Raw genomic sequence first — 18,737 nt, 5'->3', positions numbered from 1 at the left:
AAAAAAAAAAAAAAAAAAAAAAAAAATCTTACTGTTCAAAAACTTTTGATTGGTAGTGTGTGTGTATATAATAAATGTATATAATTATTATAGAATTATGAAAATATAATTAATGAACGCTTTGGAATACAGACCTAAGGTTGGTCTCTTTTTAAAGAAGTGGAATCATTTTGAAAAATGAAAGTATGTAAAAGTTATAGAAGTTTAAATTTACTGTAAAGAAAATGTACTGTACTAAATTATTAAATTATTTATTTCATATAAAATAAATATTGTATATAATGTGTTAATCCAAAATTGCTATACAATTAAAGCCTTGTGTCTAAATAAGTTATTTTCTGAATTTGAAGTTGATACAAAAGAAAATTGCGTTACAAAAAAGGTTACAACTGTCGTAATATATTTTAAAATGTAATTTATTCCTGTGATGCAAAGCTGAATTTTCTGAAGTTTCTCCAGTCTTCAGAGTCACATGAAATCACTTCTTATGACATTTTGAAAACTTTTGTGCTGCTTAATATTTACTTGGAAACTGTAATAATTAATAATGAACTGTAATATTTTTTTTCAGGATTCTTTGATGAATAGAAAGTTTAAAAAATAGCATTTATTAGATTTAGAAATCTTTTGTAACATTATAAATGTATTTACTGTCACGTTTGATTAATTTAATGCATTCTTGCTGAATTACAAAATTGCAAAACCCCAAACGCGAGTATGTGCTGTTTTACCGAAGGATTGGTTCACTTTCAGAATAAACATTTCCTGATAATTTACTCGCCCCCATGTCATCCAAGATTTTCATGTCTTTCTTTCTTCAGTCGAAAAGAAATTAAGGTTTATGAGCCAAACATTCCAGGATTTTTCTCCATATAGTCGATTTCAGTGGGGATCGACGAGTTGAATGTCCAAATTGCAGCTTCAGTGGAGCTTCAAAGGGCTCTACACGATCTCAGACGAGGAGTAAGGGTCTTATCTACCAAAACAATCTGTCATTTTCTAAAAGAAATGTAAAATTTATATACCTTCAACCACAAATGCTCGTCTTACACTAGCTCTGCAATGGGTGTCTACGACTTCACACATTACGTAATTATGTTGGAAAGGTCACACGTGGTTAGTTCTTTGCCTGTGTATTTCAGTTCAAAACATTAGGGTATGGCAAAAAACTCCATCTCATTGTTTGTTGTTTTTGTTGTTGTTGTTTTACCTTTCTTTGTAAAGACTGCTTGACTTTCTTTCCCTGTTCGCTTTGTAAACACTAGGTTGGTACTTCCTCCTACGTCACGCGTGACCTTTCCAACGTGACTACATAATGCGTAAAGTAAAGCTAGTGTTTTTTATTATTAATAGGGCTGGGCGATATGCGCAAAAAAATTATCACATTAATTTTTTTCATATCAGTCACAATAAATGTCAAATCTTTATTTCTTTCAAGTTTAAAGTCAGATTTTTTTGCTCCAAAGTGAAAGTTGTAGAAACCAGACCATTAATTTTGCTTAACAAAATAACTATCTAAATAGAAACATTTATTTCTGCATGTTCTAATGAGTTATATTGTTTCAACTCAAGAAACAGGTATGATAATAATGATAATAATAATAATAATAATATCACTTTTTTGTCTCTTAGAAATGCACATTTGATTGTAGCTTGAGGTTGCAGAGGTAAAAATTGTAGCAATCTCAGATTTATATGGTTAAATTTATTCTGAGCCAGTTTTTTTTTTTTAATTAAGCATTGGTCTCCCATAGTAGCAAGCATACATTTTAAATCATGATAAACACAGTTAAAACCACACATAATGGTACCTCAATATCATGCAAAAATTATAACCACATGGTTTTATAGGTAGCCTATTTGTATGGAAAACGGTAGTCTAAAAACATTCAGTATAAATGCACACATGCTATAGCTTAATCACAAATACATACATGCTATAACTATATACCATTACTCCTGTAATAAAATTCAATGTGAATATCCCCCATTGCTGCCACAATACCATGGTGCAGTGAGTGTTACTAGAGTAAATCCATGGTAAATGATGGCAATGTGTAGATTGAAAAGCCTTTTTTTAGAAAATGACAGATCATTTTGCTAGATAAGACCTTTTTTCCTCAGTTGGGATGGTGTAGAGCTCTTTGAAGCTGCATTGAAACTGCAATTTGGACCTTCAACCCACTGATCCCCACTGACGTCCATTATATAGAGAAAAATCCTGGAATGTTTGGCTCAAAAACCTTAATTTCTTTTCGACTGAAGAAAGAAAGACATAAACATCTTGGAAGACATGGGGGTGAGTAAATCATCAGGCAAAGTTTATTCTGGAAGTGAACTAATCCTTTAAGTTAAGTAGCAAACTAGTATTCTTTCACAAAGATTGCTACAGGTTTGCATTTGGGTTTAACACTGGTCAGGCTGTTTTAAATGTATTTATTTTTGTCTTAAATTTCATAGCAAGCTGGGGAGAAAGTTACAGTATGTTTACGTAGAAATCCAACCTGTGTTATTTCAAAAAGATTTTTTTTTTTTTTTAATTAAACATAAAAGCTGTCACAAAAAGCGAATGATTTCCAACAATTCGTGAGCCAATTGTAAATAAAACCGCTTTTCATAATACAGCCATACTGCTTGTAATAAAGCAAAACCGTGATTTATTCCCACCTGTCAACAAACCTGGGCTTCACTCCCAAACCTGCACCTGCACCTCCTGAAAGCTTTCCTTTGTGAAACACCATTTGGTTCAGTTTTGGTTCATTGTAGCTTCTTGTTTATATCACCCTGATCTCAAGCAAAGAGCTTTATATGGGTCTGATAAATGTTTCTTCTCATCTCCCATGTCTGCAGGGAAACCGTTCCTGCGGGCCCCTCAGATGAGCATCGGTACATGGGGCCGGCTGGTGAGGAGGGCCATTCCCTCTCCCAATAACTCATTTAGTCCTCAAGTGGCAGAGCTGGCAGCTGAGACCGGACACAGCAGTCACCCAGGAACCCCTGCTCTGAGGAGGTACGAACATACACGCTTGCTTTGTTAAACTAGTCATTAGGCAGTGCTTTCACGTGTCTGTTTGTGTTTGTCTGCCCTCTCTAGTGACCCAATAGTGACAAAACTGGACTTTGACAAAGACGCTACACCAAAGCATTACTCTCCTGTTAGTATAAGAGAAGTCCTGCCTGAGGACAAAATCCCCAACAAAGAGCAAGAACAGGTAACATCATACGCTATCATGTGGTTGTTGTAGAGATAAGCTGCGCAGGCATTTGTACTGATGTCATCTGTTTCCTTGAAAGCACAGTTTTTAAGACTCTGAGGATAAAGATCTGAAGCAGACACGTAATTCATGTTTAGTCTCTCATCTGCCCCCTTGCATTTGAAAGGAAAAGGAAATGCCTTCACCGTTAGCTTTATTAACGGAAAGATAACATCTATCCAGTGTCATCTTGTATAAACAGCGGCAGCTGAAAGGCTGTTTCTTCTTTCGCAGGATGCTTTGACTTCATTCGACTACCGAAATGACAGGAATAGCATCATTGTTCAATCTGAGCTTGCCGAAGTGGTGGAACATGAGACCCAGCCGTCAGCATTACAGCTCATAACTGTCCAAAAGAGTACAGAAATAAGGTGAACTATTTATAGTTCTTCTATTTGTCTTGTACTAGCGAATATACACTCGACGTTACTAAAGGACTTTTGTTTTTGTAGGGACGAAGAGGAGGAAGAACAGTTTCATTTTAGTCTTAAAGACTTTAAATGTGTTGCAGTGTTAGGCCGTGGCCATTTTGGAAAGGTATGAGGATATTTATGCTTACAGTTTCCTTTTTTTTTAATTGGGTGGTTATTGCTAAAGCAATTTTATTATTGGATATTTAGGTGACACTTTATATCAAGGTCCTATTAGTTCATGTTAGTTAATGCATTAACTAAAATTAAAATAACCATGAGTAATATTATTTGTTTTAGAATGTATTAATCTTTGTTAGTCTTAGTTAATAAAAATACAACTGTTCATTGTTAGTTCATGTTAGCTCATATCCAATAAATAATATAAACAGATACAACCTTGGATGGTAGTAATGTATGAGTAAATGTTGAATTTAACAAACTATGACTAATTAATGCTTTAAAAGGGTTTTTCATTGTTAGTTCGTAACTAATGTAGTTAGTATTAACAAATGGAACCTTATTGTACTGATAATTATTATGGATGTTATATTTATTTATTGTAATTTTTTTGTGCTGATCATTTTCTCTGTTTTCACATTTGGATAACCTTTGACATCATCTTATTCTCATTTAAAGTTCACCCTTAAAAACAAATAATTTAATAAATAATCTCAAATCAACCTTTTCTTAACATTTATATTTTTGCCTTAATTTATCTGTAGTATTTAAAATGATTGATTTTTAGATTTTTGTTTTATTTAATGTGTATGAACTTGTATGTAATATTTTATTTTATTTTATTTTATTTTATTTTATTTTATTTTATTTTATTTTATTTTATTTTATTTATTTTGGACTGTTTAACAGTTATTGTCCATTAGATGAAAATAATTATCAGTTTTTCAGCATCTGATATTCCTACTTTTTTTTTTTTTTTTTAACTATTAACTTTTTTATTTGGTGATCAGACTTTACCCATATTGTGTGTATATATATATATATATATATATATATATATATACATACTCTACCAGTCAAAAGTTTTTGAACAGTATGATTTTTAATGTTTTGTTTTTGTTTTTTTAATTAGTCTCTTCTGCTCACTATACCTGCATTTATTTGATCCAAAGTACAGCAAAAATGGTACAATTTTTGAAATTTTAAATATTTTACTATTTAAAATATGTTTTGTTTTTTTGTTTTTTTTTATTTTAGTATATTTTAAAATGTAATTTATTCCTGTGATTTCAAAGCTGAATTTTTTAGCATCATTACTCCAGTCACATGATCCTTCAGAAATCATTCTAATATTCTGATTTCCTGCTCAAAAAAACATTTACTATATATCTATATCTATATCTCTCTATTCATCAAAGAATCCTGAAAAAAATGTACTCAACTGTTTTAAACATTGATAATAATAATAACAAAATGTTTTTTAAAAAAGCAAATCAGCATATTAGAATGATTTCTGAAGGATCTTGCGACACTGAAGACTGGAGTAATGATGCTGAAAATGTATCATTTATCACAGGAATAAATTACATTTTTAAAATGTATTTAAATAGAAAACTCTTATTTTAAAAAGTAAAAATATTTTAACATTTTACTGTTTTTGCTGTACTTTGGATCAAATAAATGCAGGCTTGGTGAGCAGAATAAACTTGTTTAAAAAAAGCATTAAAAATCAAAAACTTTTGACTGGTAGTGTATATTTATATATTTACTTTTAAAGGACAGACTCAATGATATCTTTGCCAATATATTGTAGAGACTTGAGGCTGTTCTTAAATGACTGGTACAAACCACCCAAAATGCTCTAACAACCATATAGCACTGCATATACCTTAACAAATACCCAAAATAATGACATAAAATACCAGTCACAGAATCATAACATCTGTGTCACTTTACCTTTTCCTTCAGGTGTTATTAGCGGAATACAGTATTACAGGTGAAATGTTTGCCATCAAGGCCCTTAAGAAGGGAGATATTGTTGCCCGTGATGAGGTTGAAAGGTAAATTGTTCTCCTCTGATTATTTGAGATCAACACTTGTCAACTTCTAGCTGTTGGTCTTATTTTATTCTGTCTTCTGTTCTCCCAGTTTGATGTGTGAGAAGAGGATATTCGAGACTGTGAACAGCGTGCGGCACCCGTTCCTCGTCAATCTCTTTGCATGTTTTCAGACTAAGGAGCACGTGTGTTTTGTGATGGAGTATGCGGCAGGAGGAGACCTCATGATGCACATTCACGCCGATGTGTTTTCAGAGCCACGGGCAACGTGAGTGACACAAAAGTCATGCTTTTTAGATTATTCTAATCAAGGTTTTATCAGCATTACATGTTCTGTTGTTCTTGATTGTTGCAGGTTTTATGCAGCTTGTGTCGTCCTGGGGTTACAGTTTTTACATGAGCACAAGATTGTATACAGGTAAAAGAAAAAACTTAACCATTTAAACTTTTGACACCAATTTAATAGTTTTTTTATTAAATTAATCTGAGAATTAATGAATGTTTTCTTCAGAGATCTGAAGTTGGATAACTTACTGCTTGACACGGAGGGATTTGTTAAGATTGCTGACTTTGGTCTTTGCAAAGAAGGTAAGGATATTTTTGTTGTTGTGTTGTCTGCTGTATAAGCACCAGAGGCTAATGTTCGTCCTGTTTCTGTTTTAGGAATGGGTTACCGGGACAGAACGAGCACTTTCTGTGGCACTCCTGAATTTTTGGCTCCTGAGGTGTTAACTGAAACGTCCTACACACGAGCAGTGGACTGGTGGGGGCTCGGCGTGCTCATCTTTGAGATGCTTGTCGGAGAGGTCAGTCCTCATCCATTTTGGTTTATTCATTTCTCATCATATATCAAATTTTTTTATTATTATTTTTTTTTAAAGAAGTATTTTTTACAAACAGTTAATATTTTTGTGGTAATCGTAATACATTTTTCTCAGGATTATTTGATGAATAGTTATAAAGAACAGCATTTATACTACCAGTCAAAAGTTTATGAACAGTAAGATTTTCAATGTTTTTTTTTTTTTAAAGAAGTCTCTTCTGCTGGCCAAGCCTGCATTTATTTGATCCAAAGTACAGCAAAAACAGTACATTTTATTACCTTTTTATTTTATTATATTATATGTTATTATATTATATACTATATTATTAGATTTTATTTTATTTAAATATTTTTACTATTTAAAAATAAGTTTTTTAATATATTTCAAAAAGTAATTTATTCTTGTGATTTCAAAGCTGCATTTTTACTATCATTACTTCAGTCACATGATCCTTCAGAAATCATTCTAATATTCTGATTTGCTGCTCAAAAAACATTTATTATCATTATTATGCTGAAAACAGGTTTCTTTGATGAAAAGAATCTGAAAATAGAAATATTTTGTTTCATTATCAATGTCTTTATTATCACTTTGAACCAATTTAAAGCATCCTTGCTAAATAAAATAATTAATTTCTATAATTTATTTTCCAAAAAAAAAACATTTAAATAAAATAAAATTAAATAAATTGAAAAAAAATAAAAATAAAATAAAATACTGACTCCAAGCTTTTGACTGGTATAGTGTATAATGTTACAAAAGCTTTTTATTTCAAATAAATATGATTTTTTCGATATTTCTATTTATCAAAGAATCCTGAAAAAATGTACTCAGCTGTTTTAAATATTGATACTAATAATAATAATAAATGTTGAACAGCAAATCAGAATATTAGAACCATTTCTGAAGGATCATGTGGAGTAATAATGCTGAAAATTCAGCTTTAATCACAGGAAGAAATTACTTTTTAAAATACTTTTAAACAGAAAGCACTTATTTTAAATAGTAAAAATATTTCACAATATTATATTTGCTTTATTTTGCAGGCTAGGTAAGCAGAAGAGATGACTTAAAAAAAAAAACAATAAAAATCTTACTGTTAAAAAACTTTTGACTGGTAGTGTGATTTGAGGCAGAAATTAATTGTAACAATAAAAATGTATTTACTGTCACGTTAGATTAATAGGTTAATGTCCTTCCTGAATTAATAAAAGTGTTAATTTCTTAAAAATGTATATATATGAATGACCTCAAACTCTTGAGAGTACCTCATAACCTGATAATCGCATTCATATTTATATTCATACTCAAGCAAATGTAGCAAGTGTGAAAGCGACTCTATATTTGTAGCTGTTTTGTGTTATTAAGTGAATTCATGTTTTCATAGTCTCCATTTCCTGGTGATGATGAAGAAGAGGTGTTTGACAGCATTGTGAATGACGAAGTTCGCTACCCAAGATTCCTCTCAACAGAGGCCATCTCCATTATGAGAAGGGTTGGTACCAAGAGCAGCTTTTACCAGTGTGGAGACACGAATATCAATCTTGTTATTAACGTCTTTCACTTTTGCACAGTTATTAAGAAGGAATCCCGAGCGACGGCTTGGAGCCGGTGAACGTGACGCAGAAGATGTGAAGAAACATCTGTTCTTCAGGGTAAGTTCTGGTTACATATCTCAGTTCACTCCAAGCATTGTATTTTCCCCTAGCTTTTCCTCTAAATATAAATATTATCTGTACTTTGTTTTTCAGAATATTGACTGGGATGGACTATTAGCAAAGAAAGCGAAGCCACCATTTGTACCCACAATCCAGAGTTCAAGTGACGTTAGTAATTTTGACGATGAATTTACCTCAGAGGCTCCGGTGCTCACGCCACCCAGAGAACCCCGGCCCTTAACCCAGCACGAGCAGGACCTGTTTGCAGACTTTGATTATATTGCAGACTGGTGTTAGCCATCCCTCCCTCTCTCCACACACACACACACACACACAGAGACAGATGCAGAAAATGTGAATCAGACCATTTGCAAATATCCCTTTTTTTGTTGTCAGTGTTATTTTAGGATTACCACAACCCCTTTTCTGTTTTGATGAAGAAACTTTTATTTTCTTATTTTTAAAAATGGATTATTGTGTTACCAGCATGTTCAGGTTTGGGACAATTAATGAGTTGGACCTAAGCTCTGATCATGAAAAACATGAACTGGACAGTGTAGTTTTCAGGTACAGTACAGGTCTCATGACCTGTGAACCATGTGATCAGTTGCCTCACTGACACCCCCTAGTGTTGAGGAAGTCAGTAGGCCACATCCACATTCATCTTGCCCACAGAAACTCATCAGTTACACTGAGAATAAGAGTCTTGATTTTAATATTTTTTGTATTTGTAAGCATTTACAATGCGACCGGCTTCAAAAGTCTGTCAGCTGTCAATGTTAATTATCTTGAAGTGTCTTAAAGCCATAGACCGAAATGATAGGTAATACCTCATCCAATGAATGTATAGTTTGCCACCATTACCAAAACATCTAGCCATTTCTATGTAATGGAGTCTATACTCTTCCCTACAGTACAGTATTAATGCATTATGATCCCAGAAAACTACAAATATGAACTACCAGTTACAATGCTAGTCATATAAGTGCTCTGAAACAGGAAATGCATCCATTTCCATTCAGTAAGTTATTTTTCTATCACGTTTCAGGATAGGGTCATGCTTTTTATTTTAAACCAGACTTAAGCTGTCAGTGGATTTACAGTACTGTTCAAAAGTTTGGGGTCAGTAGGATTTTTTTTTTAATAAGTGAAAGGGTTAGTTCACATAAATTAAAATTCTGTCATTAATTTCTCACCCTCATGTTGTTCCAAACCCGTGAGACTTCGTTCATCTTCGGAACACAAATTAAAACATATTTTTAATAAAATCCGAGGGCTTTCTGATCCTGCATAGTATTGTTAATTCAGCACTATAGAGTGGCGTAATGGCTGCTGGAAATTCAGCTTTGCTGTCACAGGAAAGAAATGCATTTTAAAATCTGTTCAAGTGCAGCCTTGGTGAACTTAAGAGATTTCTTTCAAAAACATCAAAAATTTTACCGACTTAAAACTTTTGAACAGTAGTGTGTATGTGACAGGCAATCACATTACCTCATTTGTCGACTTAGCGCTAGTTGTTCCCTACTGAAATTTCTTCATTTCATGTTTTTTTCATATGTGAACATGAGACATGACAGACTGGAATCTATGCTAGACACCAAATATCAATATGAATATACTAATAACAGGCCTGAAGCTTCATATGTGTAATAAGCAATCCAAGTGGAGTGGGGAGATACTAGTTTGAGGTCTGGTGTATTATATAGGCTACACTACATAAACGCTATCAAGCTGGAAGCACTAATTTTGTCTAAAATATCCATGTTTTATCTAAACTGTGGGAAAACAAAGGACTGTACAAAGGTTTTCTACCCACTACTTGTATGTCTGAGCATGATGAAAAGATTCAATGGTACAGTTGTGAAGTTTGACCTGACAATGGTGTAAATAACAGGTTTTGCTAAAACTGTCAGCCATCATGAATGCAAAAAATTAAATGTTTATTGTGTAAGCTGTGAGACTTTATGCGTTTTGTAGACCCTTGTGAGGTTGTAAATGGATTGTCAGTTCAAAAAAAGATTCTCTGGTGTTTCATGAAATCTTTATAATAACTGAGCTGTGGATACAGGAACAGAAACACACAAACAGAAACTTCTGCTTCATAATATTCCCCTCAAGAAATAAAAAAAGAGGGGGAAATAAAACCATTCGTGAGCTACACGCTTTCAAAGCTCAAGGTATTTGCAAACCTGCTTTGGGGATTTCCGAGATGTTCACCATGCTTTTCTGAAAAGCATTTATTATTAAGTTACTAAATATAATGCAAACAAGCTAACAAAATCATTTCCTACAAAAGAAAATGTTACAGTAAGAAATATGCCTAGTTGCAACCACCAAATTCTCACTTAGACATATGTACAATTTATATACACACGAATGAAAGTACAGCCTGCAGTCTGCGATTAAACTTGGAATGTGTCTTCTGTACTTTGTCGAATCCCTGCCGTCGTCTTTTCAAAAGGCTTGTGCCTGCACGGGGGAAGAGCAAACCTTGCAAATTTCAAAGAGAAAAGGGCAAAAATTCTGAAAGTACAAAGAGCGGTGAGCGTGGGGCACATGGGTGTTCACAGTTGAGGCAGTTTATCCACTGGTGTGTCGAACTTGAAGTCTGGAGGAAAGAGGTCGGCAGCACGGGGATAAATGAGACGGTAGGACTGACGGATGGTGACGTCTGCCACTCCAGCGATGTCCCCAATCTCTGCACAGGAGAAAAATAACTTCCATTAAAGGAGTAGTTCACTTCCAAAATGAAATATTCATGATAATTTACTTGTCCACATGTCATCCAAGATCTTTTTGCCTTTCATTCTTCAGCTGAAAAGAAATTAAGGTTTCTGAGGAAAACATTTCAGGATTTTTCTCCATATAGTGGACTTCAATGGGGATCAGTGGGTTGAAGGTCCAAATTGCAGTTTCGGTGCAGCTTCAAAAGGCTCTACACAATCCCAGCCGAGGACTAAATGTCTTAGGTCATTTTCTCAAAAAAATAAAAATCACAAATGCTCATCTTGCACTAGCTCTGCAATGTGCGTCTTCGACTTCACGCATAACGCAATCGCATTGGAAAGATCACGTGTGGTTAGTTCTTCATCTGTGTACTCTGGTTCAAAAAGCTAGCGTAGGGCGAAAAATCGTCCAACATCAATGTTTTACATTTTTTTGTAAAGGGCGTTTGACTTTCTTTGCACATTTGCTTTGTAAACACTGGATCAGTACTTCTGCCTACGTCACACGTGACCTTTCAAGCTTGACTACGTAATGCATTAAGTCGAGATCAGCATTTGTGGTTAAAAAGTATATATATATTTTTGTTTTTAGAAATCAGCAGTGTTGGGGGTAATGCATTACAAGTAATGTGAGTTATGTAATATTATTACTTTTTCCAAGTAACTAGTGAAGTAACTCATTACTTTTTATTTGACAAGAAAATATCCGAGTTACTTTTTTTTCAAATAAGTAACGCCAGTTACTTTTCCCGCATTTACTGATTAAAATCTCTCCTGTCCCCATGCTGAGAGAAATCGGGATTAAGATGTTAGTTCTAGAATAAATGTAAACATGCATTAATTCATCTCACTTGCAAAAAACAGATTCAGTATTCCTCAAAATGAATAAAAACAGTGAAATTCAACTCAGAACATGATGCAAACCTGTAATAATTAAATATGTTAAATACAAATATCCTTTATGCACTTAATCCCATTTTATTAAGCGATGTCTTCGCTGCCGACCTTAGACGATCCAATTCAACCATACTAATAAGCAAAAATTACTCAAGATAATCTAACATTTGTTTTCCTTTTTTTTTTTATTGCTGAAGAGTTGATATTTTTTTCTTCCGCGGTCTACTGTACAGACGTGAATTTACTCAAGGGTTCTGGTATGAAAAGGCTTTTACATTTGCCAAAAATAGAACTTTATATTAAAAAACAAGCAAGCCCTGCCCAAATTTTAAAAAGTAATGCAAACGTAAAGTAACGCATTACTTTCTATAAAAAGTAACCAAGTAACGTAATTAGTTACTTTTTTAGGTAGTAACTCAATATTGTAATCCATTACTTTTAAAAGTAACTTTCCCCAACACTGGAAATGAGAGATTGTTTCACAAGATAAGACCTTTATTTCTCAGCTGGGATCATGTAGAGCCTTTTAAAGCTGCACTGAAACTAATTTGGACCTTTAACCCATTGATCCCCATTGAAGTCCACTATATAGTGAAAAATCCTGGAATGTTTTCCTCAAAAACCTTCATTTCTTTTTGTCTGAAGAAAGAAAGACATGAACATCTTGGATGACACGGGGGGTGGCTTTCGTTTTTGATTATCACAATACTTGTTGACTGGATTATATATTTGATTTCTCTTACCCTTCTGTGTCTTTTTCTCTGCAGATGCTTGAGAGGCCATATAAATGGCTGCGGCTGCCACTGAGATCGGACTGCGCCCTGGAACCAAGTCCAGTTCGACGGCCTTCCTGGCGATGTAAGTGGCTGCCATTTGCACCTGTTTCGGCAAGCCCAGGTTGGAGCAGAAACGTGACATGAAGTCGCCGGTTGTAATGAGGTCCACACTCGTCTCAAGAGCCTTCAGGATAAGCTTGAAGCAACGGCCAATCTCCTTCTTTGAGATCCGAGACACGGCACAGATTTCTGGGATGGAGGGAGGTAGAAATGATTAAACAAATTTATATCAAAACCTACTGGAAAATTGATGGCTAATTGATGGTTTTCTAACACAAAAGGTAAAGAGTGTCATTTCTGCACCACTAGCATCACCAAATGGAGGTCCAAAACTAAGAAGTTTTCCAGAACACTCCCTTTGCTTTCCATTGGTTGCTCAAACAAATAAACTCATGTATTGAGGGCAATGCCCACCCACTTTTTCAGCCTTTGTTCTGAATTTTTTTTTCCAGTAGGGATTTTAGAAAAGTCTTAAAAGTTATAAACCATGAATGAACCAGCTTTGAGGTGCTTTGCAAAAATACAAACGTTAAAGCAAAAAAATAAATAAATAACTTGCGTATTTAATTGATGGTAAAATATAAAACTAGTTGCGTTGCTGTCTATGCAAGGTCAGAAAGCTCTCGGATTTCATCAAAAATATCTTAATATTTTCTTTTTAAAGAATCAAGTCTGTTTGTACTAGTTTATTAATTATTGTTCAAAATGAATTCCCCTATGGATCTTATACTTCTGGAACCAGACTGTTGCCCTCTAATGGTTGAGTCAATGTTGATGGTAAACAGTAAATTCAATACAATATAGACTCATAATTAACAGCATCATAAAAATGAACATGCGTTCTTACCTTTAAACGTTCTAGGGACGCCCTCCTGTCTGCACGCTATGTAAAGGCAGGCCGAAGCGATCGCATCATTACTTCTGCCTTTAAGACTCTTCTGTTCATAAACCTGTTTGAACAGGTTGTTTGTTCGGTCCTGTAACAGAGAAAGGAAACTTTATTGAAAGGATGGAGGAATATGCTCCCCCCAAGTGAGGTTACTGATTAATGAATGACCATGAATGCATTTACAAGTGCAAAACTCTTCTACTCTAGATGATACATGCGTTGCCAAGTAGTGACATTGGACGCACTGATGTAAAACATGACAGAAACACTGATTTATAATAGATAAATTCATACATGTAAAATCTTGATGTAGATATCACTGAGCAGAAATCTATGGAAGCCCATTTCCACCAATGAATAAAAAATAAAAAAAAAGTGTTACTGCGACTTCATCTCCCAGTTCTGTTTTTTTTTCCCCAGAATTGAGATATAAACTCACAATTGCAAGTTATAAAGTCATATCATGAAATTCTGAGAAAAAGTCAGAACTGCAAATCTTTTTCAGAGATTTTTTTCCGAACTGCATGATATGAACTTACAAGTGTAAGTAATAAACTAAGAATTGCAAGATAAAACCTCGCAATTCTGCCCCTTTTCTCGCAATTGCGAGTTTATATTTTGAAGTTCAAACATTTTTCCTTTAAAGGAGAAGTCCACTTTTAGAACAACAATTTACAAAAAATTTACTCACCCCCTTGTCATCCAAGATGTTCATGTTGTTTTGTCTTCAGTCGTAAAGAAATTATGGTTTTTGAGGAAAACATTTCAGGATTTTTCTGCATATAATGGACTTGATTGGTCCCTCGATTTTGAACTTCCAAAATGTAGTTTAAATGCAGCTTCAACACAAGCTTGTGTAGTACAGGTTCTGGGATGCACGTTCATGATGCTATGAATTAATGTGATTCGAGAAGAGCGAGTCGTCTTGGGGAGTGATTTGTTCAGTCACGCACGCGCAACATCCTATTAGGTTTTGTACTGGAATTAGTTCACCTGTTTTTCGAGTCGATTCTTCATCTTATGGGGCTGTCACGTGATAAACGAACAACTCGAACCTGAAGACTTGAAAGATGAACTAATCAATTCTTTTTCCGCCTTACACTGCATTGGTTGAACTTATGGGGCTGTCACATAATGAACAAATGGCTCAAACCTGAAAACTTGAAGAGGTGAGGTGAGCTAATCATAGACTAAAGACCCAGGTAAACAACGAATTAATCTTTTCTGTTTCTTATAGCATTATAGTTTTGTCTTGTTTGTAGTGTGATCAACGTTTGTGTAAGCAGTAGATGTGTTAGGGAAGTAACACGTAAAATTTTAATTATATTTTGCTAAAATGAACAAAATGACTCAAAAAGAGATTTGTTAATTTTGCTGAACGAGACTCAAAGGTCCGAGTCGGTAAAATGACCCAAACTTCCCCATCACTACTACGAATCACGTCTAAGTTCATCGTCTGTGTACTCCGGCTAAAAAAAGTAGAGTATGGCAAAAAACTCCATCTTATTTTCTCTCACAACTCTTCCGACATCGTCGTACCTTTTTGTTTGTAAACAGTGTTTGACTTACTTGCACTTTCTTAGTCTTTGCGCGTTTGCTTTGTAAACACTGGGTCTGTAGTTCCACCTACATTCGGCGTCACCTTTCGACATGATTCAATAGTACGTGAACGCGCATCCCAGAGCCTGTGCTACACAAGCTTTTGTGCTGAAAAAGTATACAAATTTTTAATTTTTTTAGAAAAAAATGACCGATCGTTTCACTAGATAAGACCCTTCTTCCTCGGCTGGGATCGTTTAGGGCCCTTTGAAGCTGCATTTAAACTGCATTTTGGAAGTTCAAAATCAGGGCACCAATGAAGTCCATTATATTAAGAAAAATCCTGAAATGCTTTCCTCAAAAACCATCATTTCTTTATGACTGAAGACAGAAAGACATGAACATCTTGGATGACAAGGGGGTGAGTAAATTATTTGTGAATTGTTGTTCTGGAAGTGGACTTCTTTAAAATTCTGATTTTTTTTTCTCAGAACTATGAGATCTAAACTTGCAATTGCGAGAAAAAAGTCGCAATTATTTTTTATTCAGAGGCAGAAATGGTCTTCCATAGAAACCAGCTCTAGTGAATGAAAATGAATGATTTTGCAAATGATTTTAAATTAACATTGAGTAATTGAATCAATTCAATGGCGTGAAGCAAGTGTGAAGTTAATGAACTTTTCATGGTTTACAAAAACTAAATATTTTTGTTCGATATCCTGTATGTTATAAAAAATGTTATAATTCATAATATTATTACACATTACTACATTACCATACTTCAATAACAGTAGGCTGGGACACTCACAATGATGTTTCTGGGGAGGTTGATTCTGTCGGCCATGGTGGTGATCTCTTTAAAGGCATTCAACATGGCTCGATCGGAGCTGCTCATGGTTCTCCGATTCTGGTACTTGTTATTTCCAAACTCATCAAAGCTTGCTGCACCTGTTCCCTGAAATATCATATGGAAAGTATATTTATGAAATCATAATGAGAACACATTTATGCATTATTAATAGGTAGACAAGTTCTTTACTTTGCTGATCATGGTGGTGAGGTCTCCTCCATTGAGGAGAGGGTTCTGAGCGTCACCAACACGAGACGGGTCTTTAGTTGCTTTCTCATTGGTGAACGTTCTCCACTCTGATCCTACATCGATTACACGGTCACCTGTGAAAGAAACAAAACACAAGCTTATTGGCTTATTGAAAAAATGTCAACCTGAAGCTCTAATATTCAGCAGGTGGAAACGCATACCTACTACAAGGCCACATTCAGGACAGATCATGTCTCCTGCCCTGTAGTCCTCAACCAGGATTGCATCGGGGTGATTGGGGCATTGCACCTTGGGAAGAGAGTCTCCACTAAAACAGACAAAATTCCAGAGGTCAGGAAAAAACCACATGAACTTTTGAACTCTACTGACATTAGAAAACAACTGTCTGTGGATTAGGATACAGCAAACACTACAGGAAAATGCAGATAAATTAGAGATTATCCTTTCTTCATTTTTTTTTTAACTAAGTAAATATGACATACCAACATTCAGTGTCCTTTCCTGACTCCTATTGTATTGTTAAGCTATCCATTATTTTGAATATGCCATATGCTCAGTTTAGGGCTTTTTAGCCATCATTTTATACATTTGTGCATTCTATCTAAAATCATAAACTTCAAATACACGTGACCCTGGACCACAAAACCGTTCATAAGTAGCACAGGTATTTTTGTAGCAATAGCCAACAATACATTGTATGGGTCAAAATAATCTATTTTTCTTTTATGCCAAAAATCATTAGGATATTAAGCAAAAATTATGTTCCGTTAAGATATTTTCTAAATAAATTTCTTACCATAAATATATCAAAACTTTAAAACTTTAAAGGCGGTTTCCTCAATATTTTTATTTTTTTATTTATCTTTTGCACCCTCAGATTCCAGATTTTCAAATAGTTGTATCTAGGCCAAATCATAACAAACCATACATCAATGGAAACCGTTGTTATTTAGCTTTATGATGTATAAATGTCAATTTCAAACAATTTACCCATGAGTGGTTTTGTGGTCTAGAGTCACATATATCTATTTGCATAAATTATCATGAAGAATTAGTTCCTGAAAAAAAGCTAACAGAATATTGAAGAATCTGTCTTTGCCCTAATCATCTTAACAGCTACGCAAAAGAAATAACATGTCTCATCATATAAAAACTAACAAAATAGGTTCTTTATTTTGTTTTAAACCTCTTCCAGCTGTTTAACATTTAAAAAAAAACAGTGGACTAAAGGGTGGCTTGAGCTGTTACAGCAGATGGCTGCTACTAAACACTGATGTTCTAGCCTCAACAAGGCAGACATGAGTTAGGATTAATAAAAAATATAAATTCAATAAATAAACAATGGGAATCACTTCCTGAGAGTTTTGAAGAGCCCATCTTGTCAGTGATGTACGTGCAGTTAGCGCTGTTAGCTCTGTGACGGCTGTGTTGTTTGGTTTGGCTTTGACAGGCATCTCAACCTTTCACGCAGATCTGAAACAATTCATCTGGCGGCTTATATATTAAATTTGTTTACCGCGAAGGGTTAGCGTTTTGTCTTATTTCATAAGATGCGAACGGCTAGCCAACATGCGCTAGCAGAAAATGACAGTGTATCCATTATCCAAGATTTCCTTTATGCGGACCGCAAAGACAACAAACTACGACTAAACGTCTATAGGGGTCATCTATGCCACGCGTTTACAGATCGATATCAGAGAGACACAAAAGCAGCAGGAATGTAACTAACCGGCTCGTCGACGCCATACTGTTACTGTCTGTTGTCCACGGCAGTGACTCTCTGGTGAACACAATGGACGCCCGCTACCTATATTTATAGGTTTTCGAGGTCACGTGTGCAGGGGGGAGACGGAAAGCCTCAAGTGCCAAACTTACAAATATCTGATTCGACAAATTAACTCATGTTAAACACCACGTGAAGACGTTTCCTGCATTAAAGATACATGCCGTTTCTTCTCGTTACATTTCAATTGTTCAGTTTAAACCTTAAAATGCAGGAAATCAATGTTATATTTCGCCCTTTTAAGTAGTCTCTTTATCTGACATTCCAGGAATTCAAAAAGGTGTTTTGATTGTGTTAAATATAAGACTTGTGTGGCTTAATATAACCATGTCTGTTACTTAAATATGTAGTGGGAAACCCATTAAACCCACGTTCATTTAAAAATCCACATCGTTTTATACATATTTTGTACTATGGGGGGCGCCATTATTTCGATGACGTCAAATGGTTGCACTGGTGAGCTACTGTTGCTATTTTTACTGCAACACAACTCGGAAAATAAAATATTGATACAATGCCACATTGTGCAGGTTATGGTTGTAATTTCTAGTCAAAGGGCAACAAGACAAACAATGTAGAAGAGGAGAAAAGAATTAGAAGATGCCTGTGGATAATAAAACTTCCTGAAGACCCGCGTCTTGTTTTCTCCACTTTAGCTGAAAAGAGCTTACAAATGGCAGAGACAAGAAACGCTAGATGCCATCCTGGCAGGATGTAAACGTGTCGACGCTTGTCATGATGCCACAGCTCCTGAAGGAGTTTCTCAGAGCGGATTTCACTCAATATCCGGGGGCCTTTAGCTTCCTTGTGGGGAAAATCAATGGTACGGCATTTGGTTCAAGC

General features: G+C 34.8%; 2 protein-coding genes across 2 annotated transcripts in view; one reads left to right on the top strand and one right to left on the bottom strand.

Annotated features, from left to right (window-relative positions):
- pkn2a (protein kinase N2a) overlaps positions 1–10,104 on the top strand; it is a 34,928-nt gene extending 24,824 nt beyond the window's left edge. Inside the window, exons 11-22 of the mRNA XM_051134689.1 lie at positions 2,851–3,010; positions 3,095–3,212; positions 3,489–3,625; positions 3,707–3,791; positions 5,594–5,685; positions 5,774–5,950; positions 6,038–6,100; positions 6,194–6,270; positions 6,346–6,488; positions 7,894–8,001; positions 8,081–8,161; positions 8,258–10,104. Coding sequence (XP_050990646.1) covers positions 2,851–3,010; positions 3,095–3,212; positions 3,489–3,625; positions 3,707–3,791; positions 5,594–5,685; positions 5,774–5,950; positions 6,038–6,100; positions 6,194–6,270; positions 6,346–6,488; positions 7,894–8,001; positions 8,081–8,161; positions 8,258–8,461 — 1,445 coding nt within the window. The 3' untranslated portion in view covers positions 8,462–10,104. The remainder of the gene's footprint in view (positions 1–2,850; positions 3,011–3,094; positions 3,213–3,488; positions 3,626–3,706; positions 3,792–5,593; positions 5,686–5,773; positions 5,951–6,037; positions 6,101–6,193; positions 6,271–6,345; positions 6,489–7,893; positions 8,002–8,080; positions 8,162–8,257) is intronic.
- Positions 10,105–10,183: 79 nt separating this feature from the next.
- On the bottom strand, positions 10,184–17,954 carry gtf2b (general transcription factor IIB). Its single transcript, XM_051134697.1, has 7 exons — positions 17,841–17,954; positions 16,312–16,418; positions 16,091–16,224; positions 15,860–16,006; positions 13,471–13,600; positions 12,531–12,812; positions 10,184–10,862 (listed from the first exon to the last, which is right to left on the bottom strand). The coding sequence occupies exons 1-7, from the start codon at positions 17,855–17,857 to the stop codon at positions 10,729–10,731; spliced, it is 951 nt and encodes a 316-aa protein (XP_050990654.1). The 5' UTR covers positions 17,858–17,954; the 3' UTR covers positions 10,184–10,728.
- Positions 17,955–18,737: the final 783 nt, after the last annotated feature.

This window comes from Labeo rohita, chromosome 2 (genome assembly GCF_022985175.1).
Source record: "Labeo rohita strain BAU-BD-2019 chromosome 2, IGBB_LRoh.1.0, whole genome shotgun sequence".
Lineage (NCBI taxonomy): Eukaryota > Metazoa > Chordata > Actinopteri > Cypriniformes > Cyprinidae > Labeo > Labeo rohita.
Note: the sequence above shows the minus strand (reverse complement) of the source record. Positions and strands in the feature narration are given on the sequence as shown.